A 17,021-nucleotide genomic window follows, 5' to 3' on the forward strand; every position below is an offset into this window, starting at 1 on the left:
CCCCCCTTTCCCTCCCTCCCCCTTCACACCTTCCATGAGCACTTTTCTCCTTATCATCTGTCCTCCCCGCGTAGCACAGGTGTGGCGGCTGGGAGACCTGGGATACGATGGGACAATAAACTTTGGGACAACATGTAACCCCACAGTGTTATGGCTGATGCAAAAGGCCTATAGGGTAAATATCTATTATTCTCATTATTATTATCATTATTATTATTATTATTATTATTATTATTATTATTATTATTATCATTATTATCATTGTTATCATCATCATCATCATCAACCCCTGAGAAAGTCCCCGGGAAGTTTTTAGCCCCCTGCACCAACCAATCCCTACAGGAGTTCCAGTCCCCTGAGCTAGCCCCCCGGAGAGACCCAGTCCCATGAGTCGGTCCCTGGAGAGAATCAGTGCCCTGGGCCAGTCCCCGGAGGGACCCAGCCCCCTGAGCCAGTCTCCGGAGAGACCCAGCCCCCTGAGCCAGTCTCCGGAGAGACCCAGCCCCCTGGGCCAGTTCCTGAGAAGTCTTAGCGCCCCCCCCCCCATCCAGTCCCCAGGGAGTCCCAGCCCTGAGGTGGTCAGGGGTCCCCGGTCGTGTCCAGGACCCATGGAATGTTTCTCCCTGTCTGGTCGAGTTGTGGTCGGGTCGTGTTATGGCTGGCTGTGTTCCCTCTTCCTCTGGGTCGTGTTCCCTCTGTCTCACAGACGCCATGAATGTGTTAATTAGACTTACCCGGGTTTCCAACCCCTTTTTTCAGCGCCACCTGCTTCTTGTGGTGCCTCGCTATTTACCCTCAGAAACCAAGATCTCTTTGTACTACCGTACTCCCCCTTCCCTGAGTCTGCCTATCAGAACGTCCCGTTCCTGAGCACCTTGTGTCTGTCTTAACGACCCGTCCCTGAGTATCTACTGTCTATCTGAATGATCCGTCCCTGAGTACCTACTGTCTATCTGAATGATCCGTCCCTGAGTACCTACTGTCTATCTGAACGACCCGTCCCTGAGTACCTACTGTCTATCTGAACGACCCGTCCCTGAGTATCTACTGTCTATCTGAACGACCCGTCCCTGAGTACCTACTGTCTATCTGAACGACCCGTCCCTGAGTACCTACTGTCTATCTGAACGACCCGTCCCTGAGTACCTACTGTCTATCTGAACGACCCGTCCCTGAGTACCTACTGTCTATCTGAACGACCCGTCCCTGAGTACCTACTGTCTATCTGAACGACCCGTCTCTTTTTTTGCCTTTTTTTCTAAACTTTTTCGCCAGAACTTCTGTCTTTCATTTTTGGTGAACGGTGTCCTGCCTCACCAGACAATGTTCGGTGTTGTCAATGTCACATTGAAGTGTAGAGCCAGCCAGCTCGTGGGGCACCTAATTAGTCGGTCGATCTCGTCCTTGTGAAAACTTGACTAACTTTCCATGCTGCCAACACCACCAGCCTGGCCAACATGTGAGGCTGGGGAACGTGAGGTGCTGCCAACACCACAGTAGAGATTCGATGACCATAGATGACGGAATGATGAAAGACGTTATATAAACGCGTAGAGGTCTTACCCACCACTCTCCCTCCCTCCCTCCCTCCCTCCCTTCCTCCCTCCACCACTTCCCTCACGACTCCATTAACACCATACAGCTTGAAATTCCGCCACGTATGACGGAGGCATATTGTGTAGTGAAGACTTGTTGCTGTGACCAAGGAACACTACCCACCAATTGCTAATGACCTTGGAACACTGCCCACCCATTACTGGTGAGCAGGAACACTGCCCACCCATTACTGGTGACCAGGAACACTGCCCACCCATTACTGGTGACCAGGAACACTGCCCACCCATTACTGGTGAGCAGGAACACTGCCCACCCATTACTGGTGACCAGGAACACTGCCCACCCATTACTGGTGACCAGGAACACTGCCCACCCATTACTGGTTCTGTACAGCTTGTATATATGCCTCCATCAATCAGTTTACTGAATGTTCGGGAAATCTACATATAAAGACAGAATCAATGATGTGAACCAGTAGAGAAATGTTGGGATGGACCGTGCACGAGGGAGGTTGTGATAAGCCAATTTCGTAACGATATAAAACCAGAATCATGAACATTCCAGTCACGTGTACTTAAGTTTCATATTAACAAACTCCTCAACTAACACGGGAACACATTATTACTTTCAAAACTTGTGAGGAGTGAGGGGTACAGGATGAGGGACGCCTCACGGTGGATGGCGACTTGTGAGGAGTGAGGGGTACAGGGTGAGGGAGGCCTCAATCTCGTTCACGGCTAAATTGTAAAAGTTTTTGTTGAGTATGTAAGGGGAGGAGAGCAGCAGTGTATATTGTATGTGAGGGGAGGAGACCAGCAGTGTATATTGTAGTCACTGACACACCCAAAGGGAGAGAGCATCCTGCAAACCTTTGTCTCGACTAACAACTTTCTGAGCCAGAGTTATGGATCTTCATCAACAAGACGTAGTTAAGATACCCACGTAACTTGGAAATACACATCATGTTATAAACAACAGGGAGGGAGGGACCTGTGTGAGAGCGCCTCAAAGTACTAGAGTCTGTATGACGAGGCAGCCAGGGAGGAACCTGCGTGTTAATCCTCACAGTCCTGTGTTCTGTCTCCACCAGGCCGAGCGGAACTCGGGGTCGTACATGACTAATTTGTATCATGAACAACGTCTCTTAGGTGGAGGTTGTGTGTACGTTGCGACCATCAGGGGATAGCGTCAATGTCTGCGGTAATTATGGCTTCTAAACAATGCTTCTGAGCCAGTGAACGATGTTTTAAACCTATATACAGTGATTCTGAGCTTCTACACAGTGATTCTGGGCCACAATGTATTTGCGGGTCACCAGCTCTACGTATGTCTACAGCAAAAATAGAACAGCCAGAGACCGTAATAGAACAGCCAGAGGTCGTAATGGAACAGCCAGAGGTTGTAATAGAACAGCCAGAGGTCGTAATGGAACAGCCAGAGGTCGTAATAGAACAGCCAGAGACCGTAATAGAACAGCCAGAGGTCGTAATGGAACAGCCAGAGGTTGTAATAGAACAGCCAGAGGTTGTAATAGAACAGCCAGAGGTTGTAATAGATAAAACAAGAAATTTGTTAGAAAAGATGTAATATTATTTCTGCGTTGTAAGAGTAGTGGATGATTGGATTAACCTGAGTGATGGAAATGTGAATGTTAACGGTATACAGAAGTTTGAAAATTTGTATAATACTAAAAAAAAGTTCTAGGGTGTGTGGCCCCATGACTGTAAGACTTCCTCCTTGTAGAGTAAATAATGGTTATCACACACACACACACACACACACACACACACACACACCATCACCAGCTGCTGCTGCTCAACCAGTGAGGAAGGAAGAAGTGTTGGAGGCGTGTGTGTTGATAGCAAGACAGCGAACTCTTCAACCTCCTCAGCGGGGCTGTGAACCCCTAACCCTCCCAGCGGGGCTGTGAACCCCCAAACCTCTCAGCGGGGCTGTGAGCCCCCAACCCTCCCAGCGGGGCTGTGAGCCCCCAACCTTCCCAGCGGGGCTGTGAGCCCCCAACCCTCCCAGCGGGGCTGTGAACCTCCAACCTGCCCCACGTAGCCGTGAACCTATCACCCCAGCCAGAGAAGTTCCTTATCACCAGTACTTCCAGTGAGAGACTGTGAACCCTGAGCCTCCTCGACTGGCTGGGCCAGGGCGGCGGCCGGCCGCACTGGGCTCGGCCTGGGTGATGGAGCCACTGACACCGTCAGCTGTGAGGTCAGGGCTAAGTCGAGAGTCCCGGCCCTGGGAACCACCTGGTCACGGCAGGCACGACCCTGGCACACTGCTGACCTCCCCCAGCGGGGAGGATGTCCCTGTCACACTGCTGACCTCCCCCAGCGGGGAGGATGACCCTGTCACACTGCTGACCTCCCCCAGCGGGGAGGATGACCCTGTCACACTGCTGACCTCCCCCAGCGGGGAGGATGACCCTGACTGCCTGGTGTGAGGTTGGCAGCTGATCTTCCTCCCCAGGTTGACGGGTCCCCAGCACCACAAGCCCCGGCTGATGCCCCCCCCCCCCCCCCCCCCCGTATCGATAACCTCCCCTCCCCGCTCGACCTGTTTACTATGTTGCCTTATCAAACAACCTCATGACGCTTATGTGACGTCATGTTCAGGTTTATGTGGAGTGGTCACTTTTACTGTTGAAGCTGAGAGAGTGTGTGTGTGTGGGGGGGTGAGGGGTATGTGTGTGTGCAGTGTAAGGACCTGGACTGAGATGTGTTTCCGCTTCTTATGCTCATCATACTGTGGTCAGTGTCGCCAGTACCAACTAATTACCTCTACAATCAATGTAGCCAATCCTCACTCGTTACCCTACGTGTTCGTTAAATCATCTAAACGACCATCAGGTTGTTTACCAGCATAATGTGATTTACTGCAGTAAAAGTATTCTCATAACTATTGAGTTCTCTCATTACCCGGTTGGAGTCTCATCAAACAAGTCATTAAACTCACCAGCCTCGCCATAGCTCCATGCATCATAGTTCAGCTGGAAACTTTGTTTTGAAATTACTCGATTTCTCGACTCATGAAGTTGGCGAGATCCTCATGAAAACGAAATTAAATTTCCCAACATTTACTGATGATCTTCACGAAGTCATCATTTAAAGTCTGCAACGGAAATCCCAGATTGTGTTCGTCTGTACCATGTTGTTGATCATGGTTCTCACCTGGCCAGGTGTTGACCATCACTGACGACATAACCCCTTCCTTCCTAGCCAGGTGTTGACCCATCACTGGCGACATAACCCCTTCCTTCCTAGCCAGGTGTTGACCATCACTGGCGACATAACCCCATCCTTTCTGGCCAGGTGTTACCCATCACTGGCGACATAACCCCTTCCTTCCTAGCCAGGTGTTGACCATCACTGAGGACATAACCCCTTCCTTCCTAGCCAGGTGTTGACCATCACTGGCGACATAACCCCTTCCTTCCTAGCCAGGTGTTGACCATCACTGGCGACATAACCCCATCCTTTCTGGCCAGGTGTTACCCATCACTGGCGACATAACCCCTTCCTTCCCGGCCAGGTGTTACCCATCACTGGCGACATAACCCCTTCCTTCCTAGCCAGGTGTTGACCATCACTGGCGACATAACCCCTTCCTTCCTGGCCAGGTGTTACCCATCACTGGCGACATAACCCCTTCCTTCCTGGCCAGGTGTTGACCATCACTGACGACATAACCCCTTCCTTCCTAGCCAGGTGTTGACCATCACTGAGGACATAACCCCATCCTTTCTAGCCAGGTGTTACCCATCACTGACGACATAACCCCTTCCTTCCTAGCCAGGTGTTGACCATCACTGAGGACATAACCCCTTCCTTCCTGAAGAAATGTTTCTTTCCCTGTGGCTGTATCACCATCAATGGACGAAAAGAAGTTCTCACCCAAAAGGTGTCCATTATTTCCCCCCTACTGAGTGGAGCGCAGCCACATAGCTGCAGGGGTCCTGTGAAAAGATTCTTGAGAAAGGTTACTTCCCATGTATCTCCTGTGTGCTGTAGAAGAGGAAAACAAGGAAGCGGGAACATGAGCTGAGAATCCTTCCCTCCTGTATCATCATTCTACGAAAGTAGGAAGACAAGAACGAGTAAAGCAAATACTTCCCCTCGAAGGTCCAGTTCCTGTGTTACCTCGTTAACCCAGTAAACAACCAGCAGATGTGGACAAGAAGATAAACTGTTCACAAGTTTCAGCAATAAAGCCATCCAATTGTATACAACTTAACTAATATTAATGTTACAATTCTTTGTGTAACACTGATATTAGTGAAGGTCTATACAAATTCGATAGCTTTATTGTTGATAGAATTTAAAAACAGTTCCCCTTCTTGTCCACGTAATAAATATATGATACGTATGTTGCCAGACTTGAACGCACCCGACCCCCATTCGACTGATCACTTGTTTACTAAATGGCGTCCTAGCTACGTCTCTTTGTTGTATATCAAGTGACTGTTATATTTTTTTCTTGTATCTCCCCTGATGATGTGATCATTACACGAAATTGCACTTGGGAACTTATCATGTTTCATTCCCCAAAAGTAAAAGAAGAAAGACAACACTAACCAGCTGGTAGTTGTTTGAGGTGGTGATTGATTATCATGGGCCCATACGATACGGTTAAGTAAAACTTCTCAAGTCGAACATTAATGGAACAACTAGACCAATGGACTGCCAAGAACACTGACCATTCACTTTCCTGCAGGAAAGGACGCAAATATTCTTACATGTAACAGCGGTATAAGTAATGTACCACGCATCCTCACACAACTGCTGATGATGTTAATTAAACATCTTAATCCACAAGTGGAAGGGAAAATCTAGGAAAACATCCTATGGTTAAACACAAGAGAATGGAAAATGCACTTAAACTGACGTTCAGAACAAATACTCTGTAATTCCTGCTAACAACGTAATACTGACCGGTGGCTCTGCTCTGCTCAGTGTCTGGTGTTAAAAGTTCACTTCAGGGAGCTGTGCAGACGACAGGTTGGACGGGAGTCCTTGGTGAGCGATGACCCATGATGTCCTTCCTGTCAGGTCAGTCTATACGTACACTATACACAGGCAGCACGACGCGCCCCACCTACGTCCTTGATACAGCTCGCGGTTTCTGTCCACACACCGCTAAGAATGGGTTCGGCCCCTACTGTTGCTCGGCCCCTACTGTTGACGCCCGACCCCCACGGTTGCCCTGTTGGAACTGAGGTTATCAATGTCTATTGTAGACATAGTATTAGTTCGTTACCCTCACAGGAGGACGAGCCTGGCACACTTCTTCATAAAGACATCGTGTGTCACGGAGGAAGTATGACTTGCCGGGAGTGTGGTATATGTGAGCGTTGTGCCCGCCGGGCTGGGCGAACTGCCTTTATGGTGGTTGGATACTCACCGACCCTCGTCACCGTTCCACATGACGTAGGATGTCATTTGTTATATTACTAAGGTAATTATTTCAATTTCTTTGGTTAATTGCTCCACTAATTTACAGGTTCACTTTTCCAACGTCGATACATTTTCGTTGTCATATTAACTGCCACTTTCGTTATTCTAACAATCTGAAGTTGTGTACATTATTAACTAAACAGTTTTACAAGAATAACCTTAATCGGTAATGTCTCGCTGCGTGAGTGAGGAGTGGGATGACCACGAGTTGTCATGGTTCCTAACCCTGGCCACGGAGGACGCACTGAGGTCTGCCTAATGTTTACACACACACACACACACACACACACACACACACACAGCTCCCTATCTCCCAGCCTGTTCCGTCCTATATATATATATATATATATATATATATATATATATATATATATATATATATATATATATATATATATATGACCATATTTAATAAGTCTTGGATCATTAATCATGTCAACAAGTGCTACTACACGTACATATCAAGGGCACTTCTGAAGTCATCCTTTTGAACCTGAGTCAGTGCACAATAATGCTACCCCGTTAGTTAACACATCAGTATAATCATATCGTTTTGCACTTTTTTTTTAAGTCAACAGGATGACTTTGAGAAGAATGAAGTGTGTGAAGATAAAATGAAGAGAGTCACCCCAGCAAGAGGATGGCTGGCTCTCCTCACAGAAAACGAGGTTCTACTTACCAACAATAACTTGTTCATGTGGTAGGGGCAACTGATGTAGTAGGTATAGTCCCACTCTTCCAGTAGTACCATCTCAAACTTGTCCTCACAGTGGCAGTCAGATCATTTTCTTACTATCCACACAAACAATTTCAAAATATCTTCCTTCATAACTTAGAAATTAAGTCAAAATATGTTCTTTTTATTGACAAACACCTTTCAGACAACTGATGCTCTTCTTCACTCTCGAACTTTATACATAACACAGTATCCTTGGGAAACACCAGCTTCTCTCTATGATTTAATATATTGTTGATCTTCCGTGCAGACCCACGGTTAAGGAGGTCACATTCCCACAGCCTAGAAATGACACACACCACAGTATAGACCACAACACAGACTACTGCACAGAACATATGGCACAACCTGGGTCGAGTAGAACAGGCAAGTGATTGTCTATATTTCTGAAGACTCACAACCCACAGCAAGTAATTTAGTCAGTGAATCTCAGATATTGTACGTCATACTGTCATACTCTGTCATGTGATCTGTCATATTGTCTATTATACCTATGTCAAACATGATCATGACGTCCCTAGTGTTGGTTGTTAGAGTATATCCGATTGCCTGTCATATTATGTCATACTTTTGTTCCTGATATCATCCAGAATTTTTCGTATTGTTTGTCATCATCGATGCCATTGTCATATGGTCATACACTTATGTCTGTCATGTTTTGTTATACTGTTAATGGTGGAGGACTACATGTCGCTACTTTCCTATGTGTCACACTGTCGTATTGTGTGTTCTGTAAAAAAAAAGAAAAGATCACAATGTAATTCAGTCAATTCTATATGCCATACTCACGTCCACTGTCATGTTATGTATCATCCTTCTGTCATGCCAGCAAAGATGATGTGCAGTTCTGTCATAATGTGTGTTATGTGATGTCATAATGCGTGTCATGTCATACTGTGTCATATCGTTGTCTATAACATTTGTATTCAGCAATATTATACGCCTTTACAAATTTTCTTTCTAGTTAGTATCAAGTTTATTGTATCTTCTCTCAAATCACCTAAATATATTAATTACTTTGTGATCTATCTAATGTTTTGAGAGCCATATCTTCATGATTAAGTTGTTTGTTACATTTCCGTCATATTCCCTCACATTTCCATCATATTCCCTCACATTTTCATCATAATCCCTCATATTTCCATCATATTCCCTCATTTCCATCATATTCCCTCACATTTCCATCATATTCCCTCACATTTCCATCATATTCCCTCATATTTCCGTAACATACTATACGACTTCATGTTGTCTTGCATGCTATTAGTCATGTTAGTTCACACTGGGTATGTTTATATGAATCACGTCACATATAATGCATACGTTACGTATCATAGTATCTATAACATCGATTATATCACGTGATGGTATGTTACGTCGTCACAAAATCTGTAGCATAGGGTCTATCATGGATCAACATACGAGTATATCAAATATGTGTCATAGTCTATTAGTCCAGCACACGTATAGCACAGTACCTATCATCCACATATGTGACAAAGTACCTATCATCCATACATGTGTGACATAGTGCCTATCGTCCACACATGCATGACACAATGGCTGTAGACCATCACATGCGTGACACAGTGACTATCGTCCGCACATGTGTAACACAGTGCCGATCGTCCACACGTGTGACACAGTGGCTGTAGACCATCACATGTGTGACGCAGTGCTGATCGTCCACGCATGTGTGACACAGTGGCTGTAGACCATCATATGTGTGACACACTGCCTATCGTCCAAACATGTGTGACACAGTGCCGATCGTCCACACGTGTGACACAGTGCTGATCGTCCACACGTGTGACACAGTGCTGATCGTCCACACGTGTGACAGTGCTGATCGTCCACACATGTGTGACACAGTGCTGATCGTCCACACATGTGTGACACAGTGCCTATCGTCCACACATGTGTCAGTGTGGTCCGAGTTATAGTGCAACAAAGGTCGATCGTTTATAGTATCAGTAAACTTTCTCTAACTACCATCACAGATGATCTTGTAACCAACCCATTCAACACCCCTAACTACCCATGACCTGGCAAGACGTAAGATTAGTAGCTCATTACACTCTTGTTTACTAGGCCTACTTCCTCCTACTTGACAATCTTGCTAGGTCTACCAACAGGCATTTATACTAGGCTAATCACCAGTCACTGTCACTAAACCTATCACCATCAACAGTCACTATCACTAGGCCTATCACCAGTCACTACCTCTAGGTTTATCACAAGTCACTATCACTAGGCCTATTACCATCACCAGTCACCATCACCAGGCCCATCACCAGTCACTACCACTAGGCTCATCACCAGTCACTATCATTAAACCCATCACCAGTCACTATCACTAGGCCCATCATCAGTCACAATCACTTGGCCCATCAACAGTCAATATTGCTGGGCCCATCACCAGTCACTATCATTGGGCCCATCACCAGTCACTATCACTTGGCCTACGTCCAGGTGTGTCACCAGTAAGGGCCTTCCTTCCGTCATCACCATACAGTTCACCACACATCACTACACAGGTCACCGCCAGTCTTCCTGGACTGACATATGAAGATGTATAGCATCCTGGGTCCTGCTGGCGGCCCAGCCGGACGTGCCTGGATCCTGGATCTGCATGACACAGGCCACCCCGCCCCGCCCCGCCCCGCCCCGCCCCGCCCCGTCCACCTTCACTAAGTCCAGATGGCAGGAGTAAACGTTGTGTGCGGGAGGCACCGTGACCCGGGCCGCCCAGGACAGGTGGTGTTGGGCGGTCCTGCTCCGTCGGCCAGGAGCGAGAAACTGAGAGGATGCGGCCAGTTCGATACCATGGGGCAAGCAGGAATTTTTCATTGTAATATGATAAAATTACCAAAATACCACATCACGATGCGATTAACAATATTGGAATACCAGCTTGTGAGGCCGTCGGGGTAACGGAGAGCACGTGCCGCTGAGTTTCGCTCGCGACTCTTAATGAACGATCGGCCGCCTTCCAGAGCCGGTCCGCTCTGCCCGGCCTGACCCACCTTCTGTCTGCCGTCATTACCCTCTGTACACTTCCTCCCGACCTCCCCGGCAGGTCGTGGCCACATAAACATGAGGATGTCGTCGTGCGGGTGTTGAGGCGAGCGTGGGGTGGCCGGGCGTGGCTCTGCCAACCAATCTAACACAAGACGAAGGTGTGAGGAGTGCCCCACGCGTGTCAAATACCCGACTCAGGATCCAAAGCTCCAACAACGCAAACACCAGAATCAATCAATCAGCGGCAGAGGCCATCGATCAATCCTCTAAGCTTCCCTGCCCTACAAACCTTCCAATATGAAATCGTCCGCAGCGAAAGTCGGCGGAGTATGAAAGATATGTTATTGGTGAGTTCCAGGGAAAGCGGCCATGTTTGTCAGGATAAGTCACATAGTTGAAGTATTGAGCCTCTCTCCCTTGTTTTATTGGACGCCCTGCCTGCATCCCACTCATTCCAACCCATTCCTGCCCATCCCAGGCCATTCCTAGCCATTCCTGTCCGTTCCAGGCCATTCCTGTCCATCCCAGGTCGTTCCAGGCCGTTCTTGCAACTGGAAGCCGAGGGGTGACAGAGCGAGTGAAGGCCTGGCCACCATACACTACAGCCTCCCCTACCTGCTCCATGCTTTAATTACACGCTCTCGCCATGTCAAAGGAATTTCTTTCCTAGGCGCGTCTTGCCCGTTATTAAGGAGGGTTTGTTATTTCCAGGAGGACCTTGAATTTTTCTTAAACGAACGTTTTATGCAGATTATAATGCATGAGTTATTTTGAATGAGCGCGTTATGCAGACTATTCAAATTAACGTTTAACGAGGAGTGTATTCCTTGAACGTTTTAGACAAATTATTCATCCATAACGCCATCATTCATAAACGTTTTTACGGTAATTATCATCCTCGAACGTTTGAGAACATTTTCATGCAGATAATTATCATACGTGGGAGGTCGGTTTCATCAAGAGAAGATTATGACATTTTCCAGTGTCACTCTACACATCCCTGCCTGTGATAGTGACCTGACGTCCTACTGACTCGACTGACAGCTCGTGCACTAAGATTATCCTGTCAACAGAGCAACTGTGGCCCACTACCCACGTCACAGACCAAGTGCCCACCCGAGGGAGCGGACAACTATGACCTTCACAACGGGTAGTCCACCCACGTTTAGACCTCAACCAATCAACGTCCATCCTTAATTCCCATGGGGATCTACGGTCAATGTGTTACGGCCATAATGATATTCCTAGTGACCCATAAATACCCGTGTTGCAATCACGCGCAGCAACACCCTTGCCTCACACCGTAGGCGCGCCTCCATAGCTCCGCTGTACACATGGGCCTGGTGACTCCTGGTTCATCACTCTCCCGCGGAGACTTGACGGTGCTTCATCTTCCACCGCCTCCATGGACATCACCTCCACCTTACTCTGGTTCCTACTTCCTGCAGTAGCACTTCTGTGGGGGAACTTCGCCATTTTTCAGTCGGTCTTGACGTGTTGAGGACGTCCCTGTGAGGAGCACATCCTGGCGAACCAGGTCATGATTCAGTAGACTCATTGGAGGTCAAGGTGGAGTGGAGGTCAGCTGGGCAGGTCCTGCTCAACTACTAATATAACCGCCGTCTGTTTTCTATGGACGCATGTTCGTCAGGTCTTTTGATCATGAAGATAATATCAAAAACATTTCATATTTGAACAATGTAGTTCATTTACAAAGACAATATTTAGCAATTCTGCTTCAGCAGTAAGTAAGCATATAGAATATCTTTTTATCATTTCATACAAGATAAATGCTGACATTTTCATATAACAAATTTGGAACAAAACCAATAAAATAGTAAAAGACAGTCGAACTCTGTCCACAGATGATTAACTTTACTACCCCAGAGGAACACCTTCACTGAAGAAAGTAATGTCTGAAATAAATTTTGATGAGATTAAAGTTTTATTATTATATATATTTGATGATTATTGAGGTATGAATAATACATGATGATAACCTTATCTCAAAGACGAATGACAACACTTACGATAGATAGCACATATATAAAGATAACACATATGTAAAGATAACACAGTTCCTTTAACAACCATATTATACTGTATTCATTATCATTATATTTTGTATAGAATACAACAAATTATTGTATGAAATATTCATGCATTACTCAGTGTCACTATACACACTCCGCGCAGTGTGGCTACCCGTCACATTTACATTAATCTACACAACATGTTACCTCATACAACAATGTAAACAATGTCTCTGAGTTATATTTAATGTCATTGTACATTATGAATAATGATAAATCAAAATTGATACAATACCACAACAAGAAACTATATGATAATACAGTTTATCACATACATTAACTCCGTGCATAACATAAAATTCCACAATACACATTATATACAGCATACCACGTAGAATTTTATACAATAACAAAATTACATTCTTACGATAACAACTCAGTCAACACGTCCATTATATATACATATACATATATATATATATATATATATATATATATATATATATATATATATATATATATATAGATAGATAGATAGATAGATAGATAGATAGATAGATAGATAGATAGACAGATAGATGGATACATACATACATACATACATACATACATACATACATATACAAAATGACCTAACTCCAAGCGCACAAGAGACTTTCACTGGTAAAGACACAGGAAATATCCCATACAGATACAGTCAGCTGGTGAGAGGAAGGAATAACACTTGATAAAGACAGTCGGTGTTTTGTGTGTTGTTGGTTCAGGGTAGACGAAGGATCATGCTATATTGTAGTGTTGACAGTAAGCAGGAAGGGAGGGCTATGACCCTGCTGGTCACTCGTGAGGGAGTACTAGCCTTTGCTAAGGACCCACGGGGGGGGGGGGCAGTGGCCCCTGACAGGGACTCGCAGGGGTGCTGGGAATGAATGATAAACACAAGCTGTTCACACTCACTCACAGTCAGAGAATGTAAGGCAGTTATGGAAAGCTCAACAAGTAAGATTCACCCAGAAAGTTTACAGGCAGAAGTGGGTTAATGGTTTGGCCGATAGAGACATCAGAACAAATTAGTTGATATCATGTGTTATAGAATTCTTATTTCCATATATTAACCTGGATTATCATAAGTAGCACTGCGACTAATAGTTGAACTCTTGTGGGACAAAATATATTTCCAAATGTATTTTTCATTTATGTTTCTCATTCTTTTTATGATTATCATTTTTCATCTGTATATCATATAAGTACTTCAGTACATAAAGGAAAGCTACTTACCACTTTCTGTACTGACTGTAGCTGGGGTACAGCAGAGTACAGCAGGTGCACAGCCATCGACAGCAAATGTACAGCATACGACATAGATGTACAGCAGGTGCACATCGGAGGACAACAGGCAGTAGGTGGTGTACAAGAGTAGTAATCAGTGTTCTATGTACATCCACACTGTGGGTGTACAATACTTTCATACACAAATGATAATGTTAGTTATGTCCTCCAATGTTGACTTATGATGAGTGTATCATGCTGTGGAGTTATTTGGCTCTGCAGATCATGATGATATAATAATGATGATAAGAATGATAATTATTATCTTTATTATTACTGAAGAAGATTCATGAAACGGCAACTGTTGGTTTAATCTACGGAAACATCAGAGATATACTCGCTTTCAACTGAGGTTAGAGAGAGAGAGAGAGAGAGAGAGAGAGAGAGAGAGAGAGAGAGAGAGAGAGAGAGAGAGAGAGAGAGAGAGAGAGACATACGTGCACACGGTGGGAGAGTAGTGAGGTTCCAGTTATGGTCTTGACACTTGGTCACCAGCAGCCTGTTGTTGCCCATCATCTGATCCCCGGCACACCAGTAGGCCACAACCACGTCCTGCAGCGCCACCCCACTGTAATTGCTGACCACGTCCGCTGGGACGTCGGGGGGTTCCGTGTCGCAGGCTGCAGGACACGGACGGGGCAGGTCAGGCAGGGATGTGCGAGGGCACAGGTTAGGGGAGGTGGTGAGGTCAGGATGAAGCTATGTTGTGAAGGGAGGAGAGACGGAGGTGGTATCAAGATGGGAGGTGTTAAAGAAAGGCACGAGGGGAGGCATCTGTGTCATCACCACGACGTGACGACCCGCGTCTAACACCCGATGACTCAACAAAGATGTGTAACACATCCTGATGGTGGGTGTAACACATCCTGATGATGGGTGTAACACATCCTGATGATGGGTGTAACACATCCTGATGATGGGTGTAACATATCCTAGTATCCGTCATAAGAACATAATAAGAAAAGAGGACACTGCAAGAAGCCTATTGGCCCATGCTAGGCAGCTCCTGAGTCTGTCCACCATACAACCAACCACCCTGAACCCATCAACACATCATCCAACCTTCGTTCAAAGCTACCTAAGACCCACGTAGCCTCCACTACTGTACTTGGCAGCTTCTTCCATAAATCTACTACCCTATTCCTGAATCAATATTTACCCCCATCCGACCTGAACCTAATTTTTCTAATTCAAATCAACTATTTCTTGTCCTACCCGGTGGCGCCATTCTCAGAATTTTATTCATGTTACCTTTATTAGTGCCCTTCACTCATTTAAAAACTTCAATCATATCCCCTCTAGCCCGCCTCTTAAATGAGTGTAAATTCAGTCTTTTTAATCTTTCTTCATAAGTGAGGTTTCTAATTCCAAGGGATTATTATTGTCATTCTCCTTTGTACTCTCTCTAAACAATCTATATCAGCTGCATAGTATGGAACCCAAAACTGTACCGCATAATCCAAATGTGGTCTGACCAACGCAAGATAAAGTTGCAATAATACTCTGGGAGTTCTACTGCTAGCAGTCCTATTGATGAACCTAACATCCTTGCTTACCAGTACCCCCACATCTCTTCCGCATTCTGTTATATCAATAGTAATATTGTCCAGTTTGTAATCAATGTTCCTGTCTTTACCCGACACTAAGTGTTGCGCATTGATTCATATTGAATTCTATTTTCCATGTATCCACCCATGCTGATAATCTCTAAGTCCCTCTGTAAATTCACTGATTTTTTCATCTGAGTCAATTACGGCCCTTATTCTGATGTCATCGGCAAATTTACGTGAGTATTTGGTTATTCCCATATTCAAATCGTTAATATATATAACGAACAAGAGCGGTCCCAAGACTGACCCCTGAGGAACACCACTGGCTACATTACCTCAGTCTGATGTAACTCCGTGATGTATACCCTCTGTTTTCTGTCAGTGAGATACACCCTAATCCAATTAAATACACAACCCCCAATGAGCAGACGCTCATGATCGCTACAAAGTACAACCCACGGTGCAAGACCGATATGTTTCTGTTGGGATAGAAAGGTGAGGACAACCTTGGGAGGCCGAGCAACACTCACGACTGCGACAGATGAAGTCCGGATCGAGGTCGGTCCAGTGGCTGCCATTGTAGGTGACGGTGGTGTAGGTGAGTCCATTGAGGGAGAGGGTACCCTCTGGGCAGGTGTAGTTGATGCTCTCACCCTGCCAGAACGGTCCTGGGGGCACCACCAAACCCGAACCTGGAGGCACAGCTGGGGGAGCATCTACAACCTCTGTAAATACGAGAGAAACATTTTAGGATGAAAAGCGGCGATGAAGGAGGTCCCAGAGTATAGCACTCTCTTCTTGCCAACATCGCCATCATGAGGTACACGGAAGAGGAGCTCGGAGGAGTTACTCCTACACGACAAGTGAGGATAGTTACGTACACGACAAGTGAGGATGGTTACGTACACGACAAGTGGAGATGGTGATAGTTACCTAAGCGACAGATGAGGATGGAAGGGTCCACGACAGTCCAGTTCCCGTCGTCCTCACAAGTCACTGTTATAGTCATATTCAGGTCGGCAAACTTGGCGTCGTTGTGACAGGTCAGGATGACCTGTTAGCAGAACAACAGTCAGGTCATGTTCTGCGTTAAGAGTTGAAAAAAATGTGAGAATCTAAGTATATTTGCCAAGCTCGGTTAATCAACGTTGATTAAGTTTGATAATTGGTATATAAGAATTGATCATTTTGAAATATTAGAACTGAGGTAGAATATTTGTCTTAAAGAAAACAAGTGTAGTTATGAAGCGAAAAGAAATGGTAAGTAAGCTTTTGAGTGATGGGCCTTCATGGTGATGGGTCATCAAGGATCTACGAGTGTGGGCGTCATGGG

The 17,021-nt window shown here is 45.7% G+C and overlaps 2 protein-coding genes across 4 annotated transcripts in view; both read right to left on the bottom strand.

Moving 5' to 3' along the window:
• The window catches only part of LOC139762730 (uncharacterized), a 92,524-nt gene extending 81,964 nt beyond the window's left edge, over positions 1–10,560 (bottom strand). For 2 of the 3 annotated variants that reach the window (XM_071687776.1, XM_071687773.1), the window contains exons 1-2: positions 10,444–10,560; positions 7,702–8,040 (exon numbers count right to left, since the gene is read on the bottom strand). In XM_071687776.1, the coding sequence (XP_071543877.1) occupies positions 7,702–7,773 (72 nt within the window). In that variant the 5' untranslated portion in view covers positions 7,774–8,040; positions 10,444–10,560. Of the gene's footprint in view, positions 1–7,701; positions 10,299–10,443 lie in introns of those variants that run through there. The other variant, XM_071687774.1, reaches the window with a different exon arrangement.
• Positions 10,561–13,367: 2,807 nt separating this feature from the next.
• LOC139762732 (uncharacterized) overlaps positions 13,368–17,021 on the bottom strand; it is a 29,592-nt gene continuing 25,938 nt past the window's right edge. The window contains exons 25-27 of the mRNA XM_071687781.1: positions 16,622–16,742; positions 16,219–16,413; positions 13,368–14,758 (exon numbers count right to left, since the gene is read on the bottom strand). Coding sequence (XP_071543882.1) covers positions 14,448–14,758; positions 16,219–16,413; positions 16,622–16,742 — 627 coding nt within the window. The 3' untranslated portion in view covers positions 13,368–14,447. The remainder of the gene's footprint in view (positions 14,759–16,218; positions 16,414–16,621; positions 16,743–17,021) is intronic.

This window comes from Panulirus ornatus, chromosome 44, assembly GCF_036320965.1.
Source record: "Panulirus ornatus isolate Po-2019 chromosome 44, ASM3632096v1, whole genome shotgun sequence".
Classification (NCBI taxonomy): domain Eukaryota; kingdom Metazoa; phylum Arthropoda; class Malacostraca; order Decapoda; family Palinuridae; genus Panulirus; species Panulirus ornatus.